Below are 17,776 nucleotides of genomic sequence, written 5' to 3'. Positions count from 1 at the left end.
CTTAGTTGCTTGATGATAGGAAGTGCACCCATTTTCCACCATGCTTCGCATATATGTATGAACTAGAAGCTGACGTTTTGGCTTGCAGGTATTTCACATTATGAAGCTTGGAGAGGGTCAAGATATTATGGCTCTGGCCCTGAACAAGGATAACACTAATCTCTTGTTATCGACAGCTGATAGGCAGTTGATAATCTTCACAGATCCTGCAGTAAGTTGAATACTCTGTGTTGAGAGTGTTTTGCTAATGCTGACTTTTGGGTTCTATTTTCTGGCTTTCATCCCTATCTTCTTCCTTTTATAAAATATCTCCAAGTGAGCAGATATATGAAATGCTAATATCTTACATCAAACTAACCCAAGTTGGCAAGTTTAGTATCTAGTGATTGAAGTAAGCATATGGTACAACTTTACATTGAAGGAGACATTATAGGCTAGGCTAGTGCGGTTCACTCTTTAAGCCTCACACGCCTTTAATTTCGTGTCAACTTGCATTTTGTGGATATTAATGGGCCATGAAATATCTCCTAGTTAGATAATAGAGTTTAACAGATCTTTGTAGAATATCATTTCCTTGATCGACTATTTTTAGTAATGAAAAAGATGTGACCTATAACCATTGAGCATAAAATATAGAATGAAAGTTTTAATCTACCATATCCTCACTTGTCTGTGTCACACTGTCAACAGTGAAATTTATGAGCTAATTCATTGTAGATAATTAAGTTTCTTCTTTTGGAACTTAGTTTATCTACGATGAATTAGTTCCTGATTCACTTATACCATCTTGTGCTAGACTAGGCAAGCACCAGAGTATGGGAATTAGTGATAAATTAATTTTATGAAAATCAAAATGGAAAATTTTGGAAAACACTGTTGATGTTATCAATTAAAAGTTCATCCTGATTAGCTGGATTTAATCAACGGCAAAAGTACTACAGTGCGAGATATGTAGTATGTGCTGTCACAGGTTTGATCCGTAGTTTGTGAACCTTCTGTATTTAAGTGGAGAATGGTAAGAGGGCTGAGCCCATTACCCACCAAGTTTAGAAGCTGGAAACAATGGGTCTCATTGTTATAACAAAAGTTTATCCTGATAAAGATTTTGTTTAAGAAATTGAGAATCAAGGCCATTTCTTTGTTACCACCATGTGCATCGGAACATGCATGCAAATTTAGTTGGTTGAAATGAGAACTACAACAGAACAGAACATATGGACTTATTTGTTATTTGTTGTGCTTAGGAATTTAAAAGATATTTGTTTCATATTTATGCCATATCTTAATCAAATGAGAACTGGCTCATCATTTCCGACTACAGTAGCATGATTTGGAAATTGTTATTCAAATCAGGGTTAGATTTTTTGATAGGAGGATTGTAGCTTTTAAAGATCTTAGTATTTACTCTCGATCCATATCATATACAGTTGAGCTTGAAGGTAGTAGATCAAATGCTTAAGCTGGGTTGGGAAGGTGATGGACTCAGCCCCCTTATCAAGTGAAGTTTTCAAGATATTGGACTTTGATTCACCAAAGTTTCTCCTGATGAAAAATCCCATCCATATCTTACAAGATGAAAGGTGCTACGGTTCATACAATCTGGATGCATAACTGACACGCCAAGGCTCCGTCTCTTGACTGTATCATAATCACTGTGCGACGAGGATAATGTTTCAACATTCCGACATGTAACATGAGTGTATTGTATTAGGTAAACCACAAGGCTGTCCAGTAGTTTTTTACCGAGTTCAGCATTTTTATTTTTGATTGTTTGAAAATCGATATAGTTGTACATGCTGTCCAATTGTTTGATGTTAGAGTATAGGAAATTTAGCCATTTGATCTTTTTTCTTTTCCCCTTTCTTATTAACTGTAGTGGGACTTGACAGTGTCATGGAATCACAGTCAAAATACTCCCTTGTAAATGTGTTCTCTTATAAGATATGCTTCTGCATTTTTGTTTAGTTGCTTCTCTGTCTGTTCCTCTTTCTTTCTTTTTTATTTTTTTATCTTTTGCTGTTTTCATTTCGTTTGTTATTTCGACTTTAAGACGTAGTTGACACACGTGTTGCACAGACACGCATAAAATGTAGGGCTGTTCACGATTTTGGTTAAAACCAAAACCAAATAAAAAATTTAATCAAAACGAATAAAAAAACCGATATTTGGTTTGGTTTGGTTTTAAATTTTAAAAACCGATAATATTTGGTTTGGTTATGGTTCTATTAAAAAATAACCGAATAAATAACCGAACCAAACCGATAAATTATATACATAAATTTTATAATTATTTATATGTATAATATTAGTTTTTCCTAAATAATTATAAATATTTTATACCTTTAATCATTAATTTGATTTTTGATCTATTTATTTTACATGATTGCTTAAGGTCCATCTTTTTGAGAATATGTCCAAGCTCATGTCTTTAAGTCTTTTAATTCTTTAAGTGTTAAATGTAAATCTACTGATAGAAGCTCACGTTAGAGTCTAATATCTTTAACTTAAATTTTTAGCCTTTCTTTGTCAGCCATTTGATTTTAGTTTTTTTTTATTTTTTGAATTTATACCTTTTTTTTTTTTTTTTTTGTCTGAATGAGTCCTAAACTTTTAATATTTTTTATATGAAAAGAATAGAGGTTGTAGATTTAGAGGTTCCTATAGAGGAACTACAGTAACATCAACATTTGCTACAACTCAAGCACATGGTAATGTCCTAATACTTCTTCCGTGGGTAATCCTTCTAAAAAGTAGAAAAGAACAACTCCTTGTAGTCGAGACTCTAGCCTTGGGGATAATGATAGAAAAACATCTGAAGTTTAGGATCATTATACAGTGTTTTTTAATAGAATGGGAGAATTGAGGGCAAAATGCAGGTACTGCCCCAAAGTTTGGGATCATTACTCAAAATTTTTTATTTCATATATTTTCATTTTAATTTTAGGTAATCTTTATATTTAATTAATATGTATGTTTGTAACAACTAAAAGCTCCTATGCTCTACTTCATTTCCAGGTATGTGTATTAAGATGACAAAAATAGTGCAGCCACTACTAAGTTAGTTGGAAGAATAAACTTATGGTGACAAAAAAATCTCCTAATTAGAAATGGTGATAAGTTTGACCAGCCAAGGTTAAACTTGTCTTAAAAATGTGATTAACTTAAGTTGGGAATAAATTATATTTTTTAAAACTTATAATCTTTTACAAAATATAAACAGACCCCAACTTAATCCCAAAAAACCCACTAGCCCCCCTCTCCTCCCCCCTCCCCGCAACCCCAATTTTTTTAAAAAAGTTTTAAATTTTTTATGCTTTATCACCAACCCCCTTGCTCCCAACACCATTTTTTTTTTTTAAGTTTTAAATTTTTTTATTTGCTTTTTCACCAGCCCGCCTGCTCCCACCCCTCCTTAGCCCCCCCCCCCCCCCCCATACCAATATTTTTTTTTTAAAAAAGTTTTAAATTTTTTTATTTGCTTTTTCACCAACCCCCTCCTCCACCCCCTCCCTCGGCCCCCCCTTTTAAAAAAAAAAGTTATAAATTTTTTTATTTGCTTTTTCACCAGCCCCCTTGCTCCCACACCTCCTCCGCCCCCCTCCCCCCACGCCAACCCCAATTTTTTTTTTTTAAAAAGTATTAAATTTTTTTATTTGCTTTTTCACTAGCCCCCTGCTCCCACCCCTCCTCCGCCACCCCTCCGTTCCCCCCACCCCCCACCCCCCAACACCAATTTAAAAAAAAGTATTAAATTTTTTTATTTGCTTTTTCACTAGCCCCCCTGCTCCCACCCGTCCTCCGCCCCCTCCCCCACCCAACCCCAATTTTTTTTTTTAAATTAAAATTATTTTATTTGCTTTTTCACCAGCCCCTCACCCCCCAAAATGATTTTTTTTTTAAAAAGTTTTGATTTTATTTATTTATTTTTTCATCCCCCTCCTCCTCCTCCCAACCCTCCCACCGCCCCCCCCCCCTCCCCCATTTTCTTTTTTTTTTAAGTTTTTTTTTAACAACCCCCACTCTGCCTCCTCCTCCTCCCCCCACCCCGCCACCCCCAAAAAAAAATTTTCTTTAAAAAAAAAAAAGTTAGAAAAGTTTTTCTTTTTGTTTTTTTGCACCCCCCCGGCCCAACCCAAAAAATATTTTTTTTTGAAAAGAAGTTTTTAATTATTTTTTTTGGTTTCTTATTTCCCCCACCCAGTCCAAAAAAATTTTGTTTTAAAAAAAAAGGTTTTGAAAAGTTTTTGTTTTTGATTTTTTGCACACTCCACCCACTCCAAAAAAAAAAAAAAAAAAAATTCTTAAAAGGAAGTTTTGATTTTTTTTTTTGGGTTCAAGAACAGTTTGGATAAAATCGAGGTTGTTGTTGTGTATTTGTAATGAGATAGATGGTTTTTCTGTTGTTGTCCTGGTATGGTTCAGGGTTTAGGAAAATATATCCAACATATAGTTTTTTGTTCTTGGCCTGGTATTTATCTGGTTTTGTTTGTCGAAGATAACCAACAAATTTATAGTTGTTGCAACAAGTTCTACACTTTTTACAACAAGTAGACAATCTGTTGCAACGACTCACTAATCTGTTGGACATAGCATCAGTTATTTGCTTCTGTTTGTAGAAGATATCCAACAAATTTGTAGTTGTTGCAATAAGCTCTACACTTGTTGTAACAAGTAGACAATCTGTTGCAACAACTATAAATCTGTTGGACATAGCTTCAGTTATTTGGTTCTATTTGTAGAAGATATCCTACAGATTTGTAGTTGTTGCAACAAGTTCTACACTTGTTGCAACAAATTAGACAATCTGTTGTAACAACTACAAATCTGTTGGACATAGCTTCGGTTATTTGGTTTGTTTATAGAAGATATCCAACAGATTTGTAGTTGTTGCAACAAGTGTAGTGCAATAAGTTCTACACTTGTTGCAACAAGTAGACAACCTATTTATGAATCAGCAAATGTTGAGGAAAGATATAATCAAATTGACAGCCAAATAAACAATCAATTCTCAGAAAGAGATGAAGAACAGAGCCAAGAAGTAGTAGATACAAATGAAGAAAGTGAAGAAGAACTAAAAGATGAAGAAACTAATGATGGAAACGAAGGAGATAGAATTGCTCAAGGAAATCTGCTACACCCCAGAAAGCAGTTGCTGAACAAATTATTACTTAAGTTGTGGTATTTGGAGCCAAGGTGTCTATTGAACAATTTCTGTTTATGAACTTATTTATTTTGCTTACTAATTGTTGCAATAGATGCATACAGTTATTGAAGAAGTTGCAACAAGTTACTAATTTATTTCAAGAAGTTACTAATTTGTTTTAACAAGTTACTAATTTTTTTAAATAAGTTGCTTAGTTGTTGTAACAAATTACTCACCTTGTTGGAAAAAATCAAAAAATTGCTTAAATTATTGCAAAAACTAAAAAATATGTCGCAACAGATGAGTTAATTGTTGCAACAGATCTCACATTTGTTGAAGAAGTTACAACAAGTTACTAATCTGTTTCAACAGATGGATCAGATGTTTAAGCAAGTTGCGTAGTTGTTGCAACAACTTACTCACATGTTGCACCAAATATCTCATATGTTGCAACAACTTACTCATATGTTGCCGCAGGTATCTCATATGTTGCAACAACTCCTCCATTGTTGCAACATATTCACGATATTGATCATATTGAACTCCTTTGTTTATACTGAATAACATTGAATTCGTTTTTTTATCACTAAATATGGTCGAATTAAGTACTTCACATCAAATCACTCTAATGATCACTCGATTTAGGAAAAATAAACTTAAAATTGCCCATCTAATCCATTAAATTACTATCTAATCCATTAAGGATGTTAGTAGACATATATATTCATCGCTAAATACCATTTTTTTTTTGTTTAACACTAAATATGGGTGAATCAAGTACTTCGCATCAAATCACTCTAATGATCACTCGATTTAGGGCATACTGACTTAGTAGATCATCTCTCTTGAATTAAAATACATCAAATTGATTAAGTATTATACATTGATCATTAAATATCGTTGATTTCTTTTGTTTATCACTAATATATGGGTGAATCAAGCAGTTCACATCAATTCACTCTAATGATCACTCGATTTAGTGCATACTGACTTAGTAAATCATCTTTCCTGACTTAAAATACATCAAATTGATTAAGTATTATACATTGATCATTAAATATCACTGATTTCCTTTGTTTATCACTAAATATGGGTGAATCAAGTAGTTCGCATCAATTCACTCTAATGATCACTCGATTTAGTGCATATTGACTCAGTAAATCATCTTTCCTGACTCTAAATACATCAAATTGATTAAGTATTATATACTGATCACCATATATCGTTCATTTCCTTTGTTTATCACTAAATATCATTGATTCCCTTTGTTGATCACTAAATATGGGCGAATCAAGTAGTATCTGTTGCAACAACTGTAATATCTGTAGCAGCAAGTGTAGTATCTGTTGCAGCAAGTGAGATACCTGTTCCAACAAGATACTAGTTCTGCAACAAGTCTTGTTACTTGTTGGATAAAACCCAACAAGTTATAGAGCTGTTGCAACAGATTAATTACTTGTTGGAAACTGTTCAGCAATTTATTAACAAGAATACACACATTTGTGATTTGAACACGATCAACATATCATACAAACCAAGTTCACAAACACCAAGAATATAAATTATCATTCTAAAAAAGAACAATATTACAATGTCATAAAGTTCCAAAAAATAACTATTTTTATGCCAGTTGTTTTACATAAGGAGCATTTATTTTTTCTCGTTCGCAATGATTCCCCGATTTCACGCCTCCTCTTTGTCCGCCTTCTATGGAGAAGGTATCTCTCTCTAATTCAAAACATCTTTTCAAGTTTTTTTTTTGGGTGGGTGATGCAAGAAACAAAATATAAAAATAAAAACTTTTCAAATTTTTTTTTTAAAACAATTTTTTTTTTTGGGTGGGCGAGTGGAGTAAGAAACCAAAGAAAAAAATTTACTTTTCAAGATTTTTTTTTGCGGGGAGGGGGGTGGGGGTGGTGCAAAAAATCAAAAACAAAAACTTTTCAAAACTTTTTTTAATTTTTTTTTTTTTTGGGATGGTAGGGGTTGGTGCAAAAAAAAAAAAACTTTTTAAAATCTTTTTTAAAAAACCATTTTTTTTGTAGGGTTTAGGGGTGGGGCTGGTGCAAAAATCAAAACCAAAAATTTTTTAAAACTTTTTTTTTAAAATAAAATTATTTTTTTTGGGAGGGTGGGGGTGGTGGGGTGGGGGGCGGGGGTGGGTGGTACAAAAAACAAATAAAAAAAACTTTTCAAACTCTTTTTTAAAAAAGCATTTTTTTTCTGGGGTTTGGGGGTGGGGGGTGGGGGAAAGGGCGGGAGGAGGGTGGATGGGGTGGGGGTGGTGCAAAAACCAAAAACAAAACTTTTTTTAAAATAAAATTAAGTTTTTGGGAGGGTGGGGGGGTCGTGGGTACAAAAAACAAACAAAAAAACTTTTCAAACTCTTTCTTAAAAAAATAATTTTTTGTGAGGGGTGGGGGTGGGGGGCAAGGTCAGGGGGAGGGGGTGGTGCGAAAAATAAAAAACAAAAACCTTTCAAAACTTTTTTTAAAAAATAAAATTAATTTTTTTTTGGAGGGTGGGTGGTGGTGAAGGGGGGGTGGGTGGTACAAAAAACAAAAAAAAAACTTTTCAAAATCTTTTTTTTAAAAATATTTTTTTCGTGGGGGGTGTGGGTGGGGGGTAAGGGCGGGGGGAGGGGTGGATGGGTTTGGGTGGTGCAAAAAACTAAAAACAAAATCTTTTCAAAACTTTTTTTTAAAATAAAATTAATTTTTTTTTGGGAGGGGGAGTGGTGGGGCGCGGGGGTGGGTGGTACAAAAAAACAAAAAAAAACTTTTCAAAATCTTTTTTAAAAAAACATTTTTTTTGTGAAGGGTGGGGGTGGGGGGGCAAAGGCAGGGGCAGGGTGGGGAGCTGGGGGCAGGGAGCGAGTGGGCGCGGGGGGCATGGGGGACAGGGGGTATTTTATGATTTATATGAGTTGGGTCAAAGTGTTAAAAATAAAACTTGAAGGCAAAGTGTAAAAACAAAGCTTGGGGTCAAAGTGTTAAAAATATAACTTTGTGGCAAGTCAAAACTCGCTAATCACTAATCCAAAATTTACCACCCCTACTCAATTAAAAAAACTAGAGTTACTCCAACTCAATTTTTAAACCTTTTTGTCACCTTTAATTAAAAGCCCCAAATTAGTTTTTAGCTCTATATGTAATAGTTTAGCAACTTTGGATAACTTGAGTACTACACTATCACTAATAGTGAAAATGTTTCTATGATGTATGTTCCACCTTAAACTATAAATAAAAGTTATCATTTGAACAAATAAAAAAATATGTCTTTTTCAACTTTTTAATGTTTTACTGATAAGTCTCAAGGCTGCTAGTCATAAACCGAAAAATCGAACAAAACCAAACCAAAACGACAATAACCAAACCGGTGGTTATTATTTTATTTGGTTTGGTTATGGTTTTAGACATTTAAAAACCGACTAAATTGGTTTGGTTATGATTTTAATCAATAACCAACCCAAACCGAACCATAAACACCCTTATGTAAATGTATGTGTTTATAATTTTCCAACGAGCCTGAGTTGTTACTGAATCTTGCTGGTCATTGGGACCGAGAAGCAAAGTTCCGTTTATTGCCTTCGATTCAAATTAATGTTGTTAGTTTAATGCTCATCACTTTAGAGAACAATTAACTATTGAAAGTTCACATCTATTAAACAAAAAACTGTATTAACTACTTCATCAATTTCCAGAAGGTATAAAAAACTGAAGGTTGCTCGAGCAATTGGCTGCTGAACCACTTACAACATAATGAATTTTTTTAATAAGCCCTCACAATTAACGTAGGTCTCAAAAACTTGCTTCCTAATGACAATTAGTTGTCAAAATGACTTTTTTCTCAAATTTCATAGAATATGCTTATATGTTTGTCACTTGACATAATCAATCTGAAGCTAACGAAAAGTCAACGTGATCAAGATTTATCAACCATCCAAGGTCCATATCAATTTCAGTTATACGTCTCCATTCATATCATGTTCATATATTTTCCACTGTAAAACACAAACTACTTGGCATGAAAACATAGGGAGAGGAAGGTAAAACAAGGACAATGTGAATGTGTAACAATAACAGCTTTTTGACTTATTACATTCAGGATGAAATGGATTCACTATCATACTTGCTAGTATACGAATCAACTCTTTCAGTCTAATTTTATCATATTTGTGTTGGCTATTTGATCAACTAAAAATATATCACATATTCAAAATAGAGTTCTAAACAAATATTACCGGAAAAGACTATCAAATAAAGATTTATACATTCAAAATAAATATTATATTCAAGATAATAAGTAGATATTTTTTTCCAAGTTAAAATTATTAATTAGTTAATATAATTTATCTTTCATTTCAAGAGTAATTACTAATTTAGTTTGTACAGACTAGACTCTTTCATTGATCCGAATGTTCCACCGGGGCTCGATGATCACCCGGGGCCCGCTGTTTACCCGGGGCCCGATGATAGATCAGTATTGTCTTTGTAAGGCAATCATAGGTCAGAGTTATTATGGGCTAGTACTATAGGGATATCGATTAAGCTCCGTCCCCGTAGGCTGTAGAGAGCGTGAACTCTTTTACGCGAGCGTCCCCCCACACACCCTCGTGTCTTAGAGATATTGTTTCGGGGCGGCATATATCGCTGCGTGTCCGTTGGTCGGGTACAGCATGATTGGGTGCTCATTACGGGCATGGTTGAGTGGTGGAGGCCGGAGACACATACTTTCCATCTTCGCACCGGTGAGGCCACAATTACACTTCAGGATGTGGAGGTCCTCTTTGGAGTGCGGGTAGATGGAGAGCCATTATACACTCGGTACGATCCTCTTCCTGGTAGGACATGGGTGACAGAGTTGACTAGGTTCACCCACTTTGTGCCTGGTGCCGAGGGCCAGATGTTTGGATAGAGTCGGGTTCATATTAGTGCACTCTGCACTTATTTGGAGGGTTTGGACCCTGTTGAGGACGGCATCCAGCAGGACCTTTTTTATTGTTATGCTCGTTTGTACCTGCTTATTATATTCGGGGGCATCTTGTTCCCGAACTCAGCGGGTGCCTTTGTCAGTTTACGATATTTGGTCTTCTTGGAGCATCTGGACCGCTTTGGAGACTACAGCTGGGGCGATGCTGTTTTGGCGTACCGTTACAGATACCTATGCCGAGCGTCTATTGGTGCTGTCAGCGATGTGTGTGGATTATTTGCTTTTCTCCAAGTAATATTTTAAGTGTGTGTTCCTTTAATGTAAACAAACCTCTTGAAACGCGACTAAAAAAATCGTATTTTCTAATATCGCTTACAATTATGGATGTGCGAGAGGATGTTGCCTTTTCAGCCCGTACCTAGGCATCACCTCGAGATTGAGATGCTTATGTGAGGAGGTGGACAGCGGGTTTTGACTGGGATGTGGATACGCACCACAATATTCTTCCATTCCGGGACCAGCTTGATCACATGACGGATGATGCGGTAAAATTATTTAACTTTACATTATTAATTTAATTAAAAGTCTTTTCTACTTGGTGATCACTGATTTGTATTTATATGTTATGCGGCTATTTATATGGACGTCGTACGCTGCTATATTAGATGGTTTGCCGGTCTTTTGCAGGGCAGGTCAGGGGGTTTGGAGGTCGCGGTGTTCATTGATACACTTGGACATCGTAGAGGACCACATGTCCGAGCGTGTCTTACGACAATTTCGGCATACACAGAGTATACCCCCTGATGTCCGTCATGAGCTCCGACACTACCAGTATGACGATCGGGCTGCCGTTGATGATAATTTTCTAGCTTTCATGGCTGTCCAGCTCCACCGTTGGGAGAACGGGTTGGGCAATTTAGCGGTGGTCGACCATTTGACTCTCATTGAGGATTACATGCGTTGGTATTATCAGATCACACGCCGATTGATCGGCAACCCAGCTTTGCGTCCCGCAAGGGATGTAGGATACTCAGTACTCGCGGGGCAGTATGAGACATTAGTAAGTTTATCGTATTTAGATTTATTTAATTGCATTAATTGTTATGTTTTAAAAAATAACTTGTTTTTTTTTTGCTGTTGAACACAAATGCAGCTGGTGGCCGTACAACGATTACGCATGTTGGGGTTAGGGCATATGCCTTACCCGGGCTTGCGGGGCTTGCGTCGGAGATGGTACGGATATCCGAGGATGGTATCCGGCAAGTAGGAGAGATTAGGCGCATGCGGGAGCCTGTTCCAAAGGCTGAGTATCAACAGCGCGAGGAGGAGGACAGGGTGCTCCTAGAGGAGGAGTCCGTAATGCTAGAGGACGTCGTGCGCGTAGAGGACGCGATGCTGCTGCTAGAGGACCTGGTGGTGGAGGATACCATCTGGTAGATGAGGTCGATCCCATTCCAGAGGATGTTCCCATTCTAGTCCATCCGCAGCCGTTCTAGGTCAGTGGCAGCTCACTTGGGGACTCACATACGTTTACGCCGGTGCTCCTACTTGCTGAGATACCTGGGTCTTCATCACAGCCGAGCCAGAATGCATACACGGAGGAGTGTGATAACGTCGATTGGGCGGCGTTATGCGCTTCATTAGCTGATGAACGGCCTGTGAGGAATTTAGAGAGAGCCAGGATTCTTGACTTCGATGAGTTTTTGATCCCGATTAGTATTTAAAATACTTATTTGTTCATTTAAATTACTTATTTTAAATAAATATGTTACTCATTATTTAGTAATATTTTATATTTTAGGATTCGGCGCCAGCGGCTCCACCAGAGCCACCCACTCAGGCGTTTTCTCATGGGCCTGCCGAGCCAGCGGTGTCTTCCTATGTGACTGTCAAGCCAGAGGTAAGCTTTTTATTAAAATTAGTTTTATTCAATATAAGATCAATATTTAAAATACATATTTGATTATTTAAAGTATTTATTTTAAATATGTGTGTTACTTATTATTTCGTTTTTTTTCATACTTTAGGATTCGACGCCAGTGGGTCCATAGGAGCGACCCATTCAGGAGCCTTCTCATCAGCCTGCCGAGGCAGAGGTGTCTTCTCATGAGACTATCGAGGCGCAGGTAAGATTTTTACTTAAAATCAATTTTATTCAATATAAGGTAAATATTTATTTAATTTTTATAACCTTTATTTGGACTTCGAACAACAGCTCGTCCTGGAGACTACCTCATATTCTGCACCAGACTCATCTCAGGAGCCTATAGACCGATCTCAGGAGCCTACTCAGGCGCCCGTCGATACACAGGTTTGATTATTCAACAAACGTTAATGTATTCAATATAAATAAGAAATGATACTAATTATTATATACTTTTCAGGTTCATCCTTCGGCACCTGCGGTGGCAACTCCCGACGAGGAAGAGGTCGAGTTTTCAGACCCAGGTCAGCATGAGGTTCTGCCCGTGTTAGCAGGACCAGATCCCAAGAAGAAGCACATTCTAGTCAAGGGCGCACTGGTCAGGGGAAGAGGAGATGATCATGACTTGGAGGGCCCGATTATTAAGAGGAAAAAGGGCGATGGAGACGATGGGAGTGTCACGACCCAACCCCGTGGGCCGCGACTGGTGCCCTACTTGGACACCCAGACAGACAAACATATCAAATCGTAACACACTTATCCAAATCGAATCACATACAGATAGCATATACGGCCACAATACTATATGCCGTCTCAAACTGTACCAAACTGTATCGAACACATTTCAACGCAACCATATGCGGACATATGTATATATCAAAAAGCCGGCAAGGCTATCAAATGTATCAAAAGCCGACAAGGCTAACAGATGGCGCAACGGCCCAAAACATATACAAAGTGCACGCCGACAAGGCTGCCATAACGAATAGGGTCATACAAACACATCTGTACAGAAGTAGGCACACACACCCACAAATACGTCTACAGACCAACAAAAACATATGGCGGGACAGGGCCCCGCTGTACCCCTGAACAAATGTATACATACACAGCGAACAAATATATACCAAAATATATGCTCTGAAATGAGAAGAGCACTCCGAACAACAGAAGAGTGTCCTAAACTGGTGGATCACCAAACTGTGCGTCTGTACCTGCGGGCATGAAACGCAGCCCCCAGAAGAAAGGGGGGTCAGTACGAAATATGTACTGAGTATGCAAAAAAGAAAATACAGAAACAAATCTGAGGCATAAACGAAATAGTAGTACAGAACATAAGTATAAATCCAACATATCAAAATGTTTACTTTCAAAATATAAGTCATGCATAAGGTACAGAAGAATATGGTCGCCCGCCCGTCAATGGCGCCATAACACAGCATAACACCAGAAGGTTTCAAATCTCCGTATCCCCGTTACATATCACAACATAGCATAACGCCATACACAGCATAACACCAAATATAAGTGGAACCCGACCCTCATTGGCGAGTAGCTCGGTGAATCATAAACACAGCATAACTCCGGAGTATATCAAAGTGCGCACGACAACAGAACCGGCCCGGGACTCGGCGAAGGGAATAACAAAATGCACGAATAGAGTCGTGAGTAACCATATGCATAAAATCATTATCATAGACTCAAATATAAGTAAATGACCATACTTGAAATTCGAAATGATAATCATACCAAATTCTTTCAAAAGTCGTCCGAATTACATAAAGGAAAGTCGCGGGACCCACGGACGGGTATCGACCCGAGTCGGGCCCGCCTATGGAAAACATACTTATGATATGCCATACAAACTTCTACAAAAATATGGAAGCAATTCGAGCCTTTCTGTGAAAGATATGACGTTCACAAATTTCGAAATTCTTTAAAGTGAAACCTTTTTATGCAAAGTTCGGAAAGTGATTATTTCAAAGACATAGTGGTTCATATTTCATCAAATCATACATAAGAGTGCCAAGGAATATATATAAGGCTCATAACATGCTCGGATTTCGAATCTTAGAATTTTCCTCAAGGCTTATAATCTAGCCTATTGAAAACTAAGGCATGCCAAAAGAAAGAAGGATTGAGCTTTACATACCTTTAGCGTTTAGTCGTATTATAACTTGTACTTGCTGCCCAAAACACTTACCCTATATCAAGATATCAAGAGCTACAATTAGTCTACGAGGGAATTCAATATGTATTTTAGCGTTAACAATCCCTTTCAAACATTTAGACGACGTTTCGTTCGCATTCAAACCAACTACATACAACCAATCCAACATCAATAATCATATGTTCAATACCAATCTGGACAGCCCACATAACATTCCAAATATCCCACATTCACAACGTTCCATAACGATTCACATACGGCTACTACTTTCTCAAGTTACTCCTAATAATCCGTAGCCTTAACGTTTTCGTGTAACAACTTTACAACAACCCAAACAACGTAAATACAATATATATTCTTAACTATAATTAGTCTTTCCAATTTAAAGAAGACAACATGTCCAAAACAGTTCCTAACCACAACACGTCCAAAATAGTCCCTAATCAACAACACGCCCAAAACAGTCCCTAACCAACAACATAAAGGTGCCCGAAATTCTTGCAAACGTTTACGAACATACCAAGCAAACCACATATGATTCTTACACATTATTTCATGTCTTCGTTTCATATAATTTTAGTAAAATACGACCAGCAGTCACACGATAAATATATCACCAAATTCGTACGCAAATAGCTACATTGTCGACACTAAAACCTTACAACGACAACAACATGTTTAATGACATTACTTTCATGATTCTTGGAACTGTTTTAGCATCATTTCCATTCTTATAACAGCCCACAATTCATCTCAATTTCAACTTGAATCATTATGCTTCACTTCCACTAAACGTTCATAACAAGAATCAACACTCAACACATACAATTTCACCTCTAGCACTAAAACAATCCACTGTTTTGGACTGCTTGTATGCTTCAACATAATTCATTTCTTTAGCACCTTAATTCACATATTCAACATGCATACAATACACCACAATGTCCATAACAACAACAATCAAAATGTGACACAAAACAGTCCATAATCTCCCCTAAAACAGTCCCCTTACACGGCTACAACACCACTCCAACAACTTCATGATTTTCATCCTTTTATCCAAACTACAACACATTTAATCCATTTCCAATACATGTACAAGAAGATTAAACATGATTTCATTAGAGTCTTCAACACACGGCTCATTTTAATTTTTAGAAAAACAGTCCAATATCCAACATGCCACATCACAAGCAAACTTCTACAATCTTTGTTCATTTACCTATGTTGATACATATTCAATTCATCAACAATACAAGCAAAATGAAATCAATCATGACTTCACCAATACTCACGGCTAACTCTCTACTTCAACTACAACAACAATCCAACAACAACCTTCATGAACTATACATTCAAATCATCATGCAACACAAGAACAATAAACATTCTTACCTTACAACTTGTTCTTCACTTTGGCCGAATCTTCAACCCTCTTGAGGTGCTACACCTCCTTGTTTCTTTTCAACAACTACTACACGTTGCTATACACCTTTATAAAGGTTGAAACACTTGAAGAAAATATATTTTTTGAATCTACTTGGAGAACCCAAATCTGTCCGTAAGCTTATAGGAGCATGAATGGCATGTTTATGGTTTCTTCTTCACTTGAAACTTAATGGTGAATGTGTAGAACACTTTAGGGGTTTAATGGTAAGAAAAATAGAAGGGTTGGCCGTGCAATGGTGGTGGAGTTGCCATGGAAACCGTGGCTCTCTCTCTCTCTCTCCTTCACTTGGAGAAGATGAGAGCTTCTCTAAATTGTTAATTTGTGGGATTGGAAAATGAGTTGGCATGCAACTTTTGGTCAACAAAGTTAGACATTTTGCTGCCCAAGGGGGGTATTACACGTCCCCCAACTCAAGCATGGGATAAAAATCAGATTTTGTTATGTGCTAGTGGACCCCACACGGCCACTAGTGCAAAATTTGTGAACATTTAAGTCTTAATCCCCACTTAATAATCCAACTTGCATCGTCCATATCTCCTTTTCCCGATATTATTTTGACGAGCGGTTTGTTGCGTTGCAAACTAGACTCGATGAACTTAATTGTAGGCTTTTGAAACACCTTAAAACTCCTCATATTCAAGGAGATATGCCTCCTACAATATAGACTAAAATCGGGTCCGAAATTTTACTGAAGTTGTTCCGATTCATTTCGTTTAACTTCTAATCCTCTTCCAACCTTATGTAACCTCTTATGCATACATATACACACTTATGTACATCAATAAAAATCCATATACACATCTCGAAGGGTCCAAAGAATCACAATAACCTTAAGCATAACTAGAGAACTCACAAAGCTTTGACGAAACTCCAATCGCAAAAGTATATTCATATCTTTTGTCCATCCTCTATATCATTACTAATAATCTCAAATACTTTAAAAGGTCACTCGCATTACCTCATATACATACTCATAACGCGATTTCAAATCCTTTAGGTTACCATGTCACCTCGGGATACTTAAGGCAACCATATATATAACGATATTCTTACTAACTCGATTAACTTTCCTTGAACCTTCATAACTCATTTTTTTTCTTGTTTTACTTCAAGTAACACGGATTATTATGGAGTGTAACAGGGAGGATGGTGGGGATGGTATGCGCCTTAAGCCTAAGGATAGTGTCAGGCATACCACATGTGAGATTCATCCATGATAGTGTATATACATTAGTGTTGTACAATTTATCGTAAATATTATATATTTTTTGCATATCTATTTATATTTATAAATATTATCTTAGTCTTTATTATTGTTTATAGTTTCACATCCCAAATTGATAATAAATAAAAAAACGTGACACATTCGAAATAAAGTTAAGCATTAATTTAAAAATAATACGAAACCCTAAAAGATAAATAACGTAAAGCTAATGACTACAAGTCTTCAAACAAAAAAGGACTTCGAGCACTTTTCAACGACTAAACGACAATCCAAACTTTTGCATATCCTTGATGTATTGAGCCTACCTTATTAATCGTACAAATATAAGTAGGATTCTATATAAAATATTGAAGTTACAGAGTCTCAAAACATGATTAATGTACGGCTAAACTACGTAAAAAAGTGTGAAAATGTAATAAGAGGCTTTTTTGGGAAAATGGTGGTGTCCTATAGCGCAGTATTTACTGCGCTATAGGTGAGAGAAAGTTTGGTTTAGCGCAGTATTAAAGCACTTAACGGCTCCGTCACGATTAAGTGCTTTAGCGCAGTATTTTATTGCGCTAAAGGTACTTTTGTGCCAAAAAATATTTTGGAGTATTTTGGTTCACTTGGATTTTTATTGAGTCATTTTGGTTCCGGACTCGCTTTTTCACAGAACTACTGCTGGTTTTACTTCTAACTGGAGCTTTTCATATGCCTCTTGATTACTCGGGAACAGTAAGCAGTGACGTGATAAGCTAAAGTCTTCTATCCATGTTTCAGTCTTTGAAGGGGCAAAAGTGGTTATTCCACTGAAAATCGCAAACTAACATGGCATGGAAACATTGGGGTAGGAAAGTAAAACAAGGAAAATGTGAATGTGTAACATTTACAACTTCCCGAGATTTTAGACCTAATTTTCATCGTCCGGCCAATGTTATTTGATAGGTTAA

At 36.7% G+C, this 17,776-nt stretch overlaps 1 protein-coding gene across 2 annotated transcripts in view; it reads left to right on the top strand.

Annotated features, from left to right (window-relative positions):
• Positions 1-1,964, top strand: part of LOC132645621 (BEACH domain-containing protein C2) — a 30,550-nt gene extending 28,586 nt beyond the window's left edge. For both annotated transcript variants that reach the window (XM_060362710.1, XM_060362709.1), the window contains 2 exons: positions 89-211; positions 1,428-1,964. In XM_060362710.1, the coding sequence (XP_060218693.1) occupies positions 89-211; positions 1,428-1,502 (198 nt within the window). In that variant the 3' untranslated portion in view covers positions 1,503-1,964. The remainder of the gene's footprint in view (positions 1-88; positions 212-1,427) is intronic.
• Positions 1,965-17,776: the final 15,812 nt, after the last annotated feature.

This window comes from Lycium barbarum, chromosome 6 (genome assembly GCF_019175385.1).
Source record: "Lycium barbarum isolate Lr01 chromosome 6, ASM1917538v2, whole genome shotgun sequence".
NCBI lineage: Eukaryota > Viridiplantae > Streptophyta > Magnoliopsida > Solanales > Solanaceae > Lycium > Lycium barbarum.
This window is presented reverse-complemented; position numbering and strand designations above follow the sequence as displayed.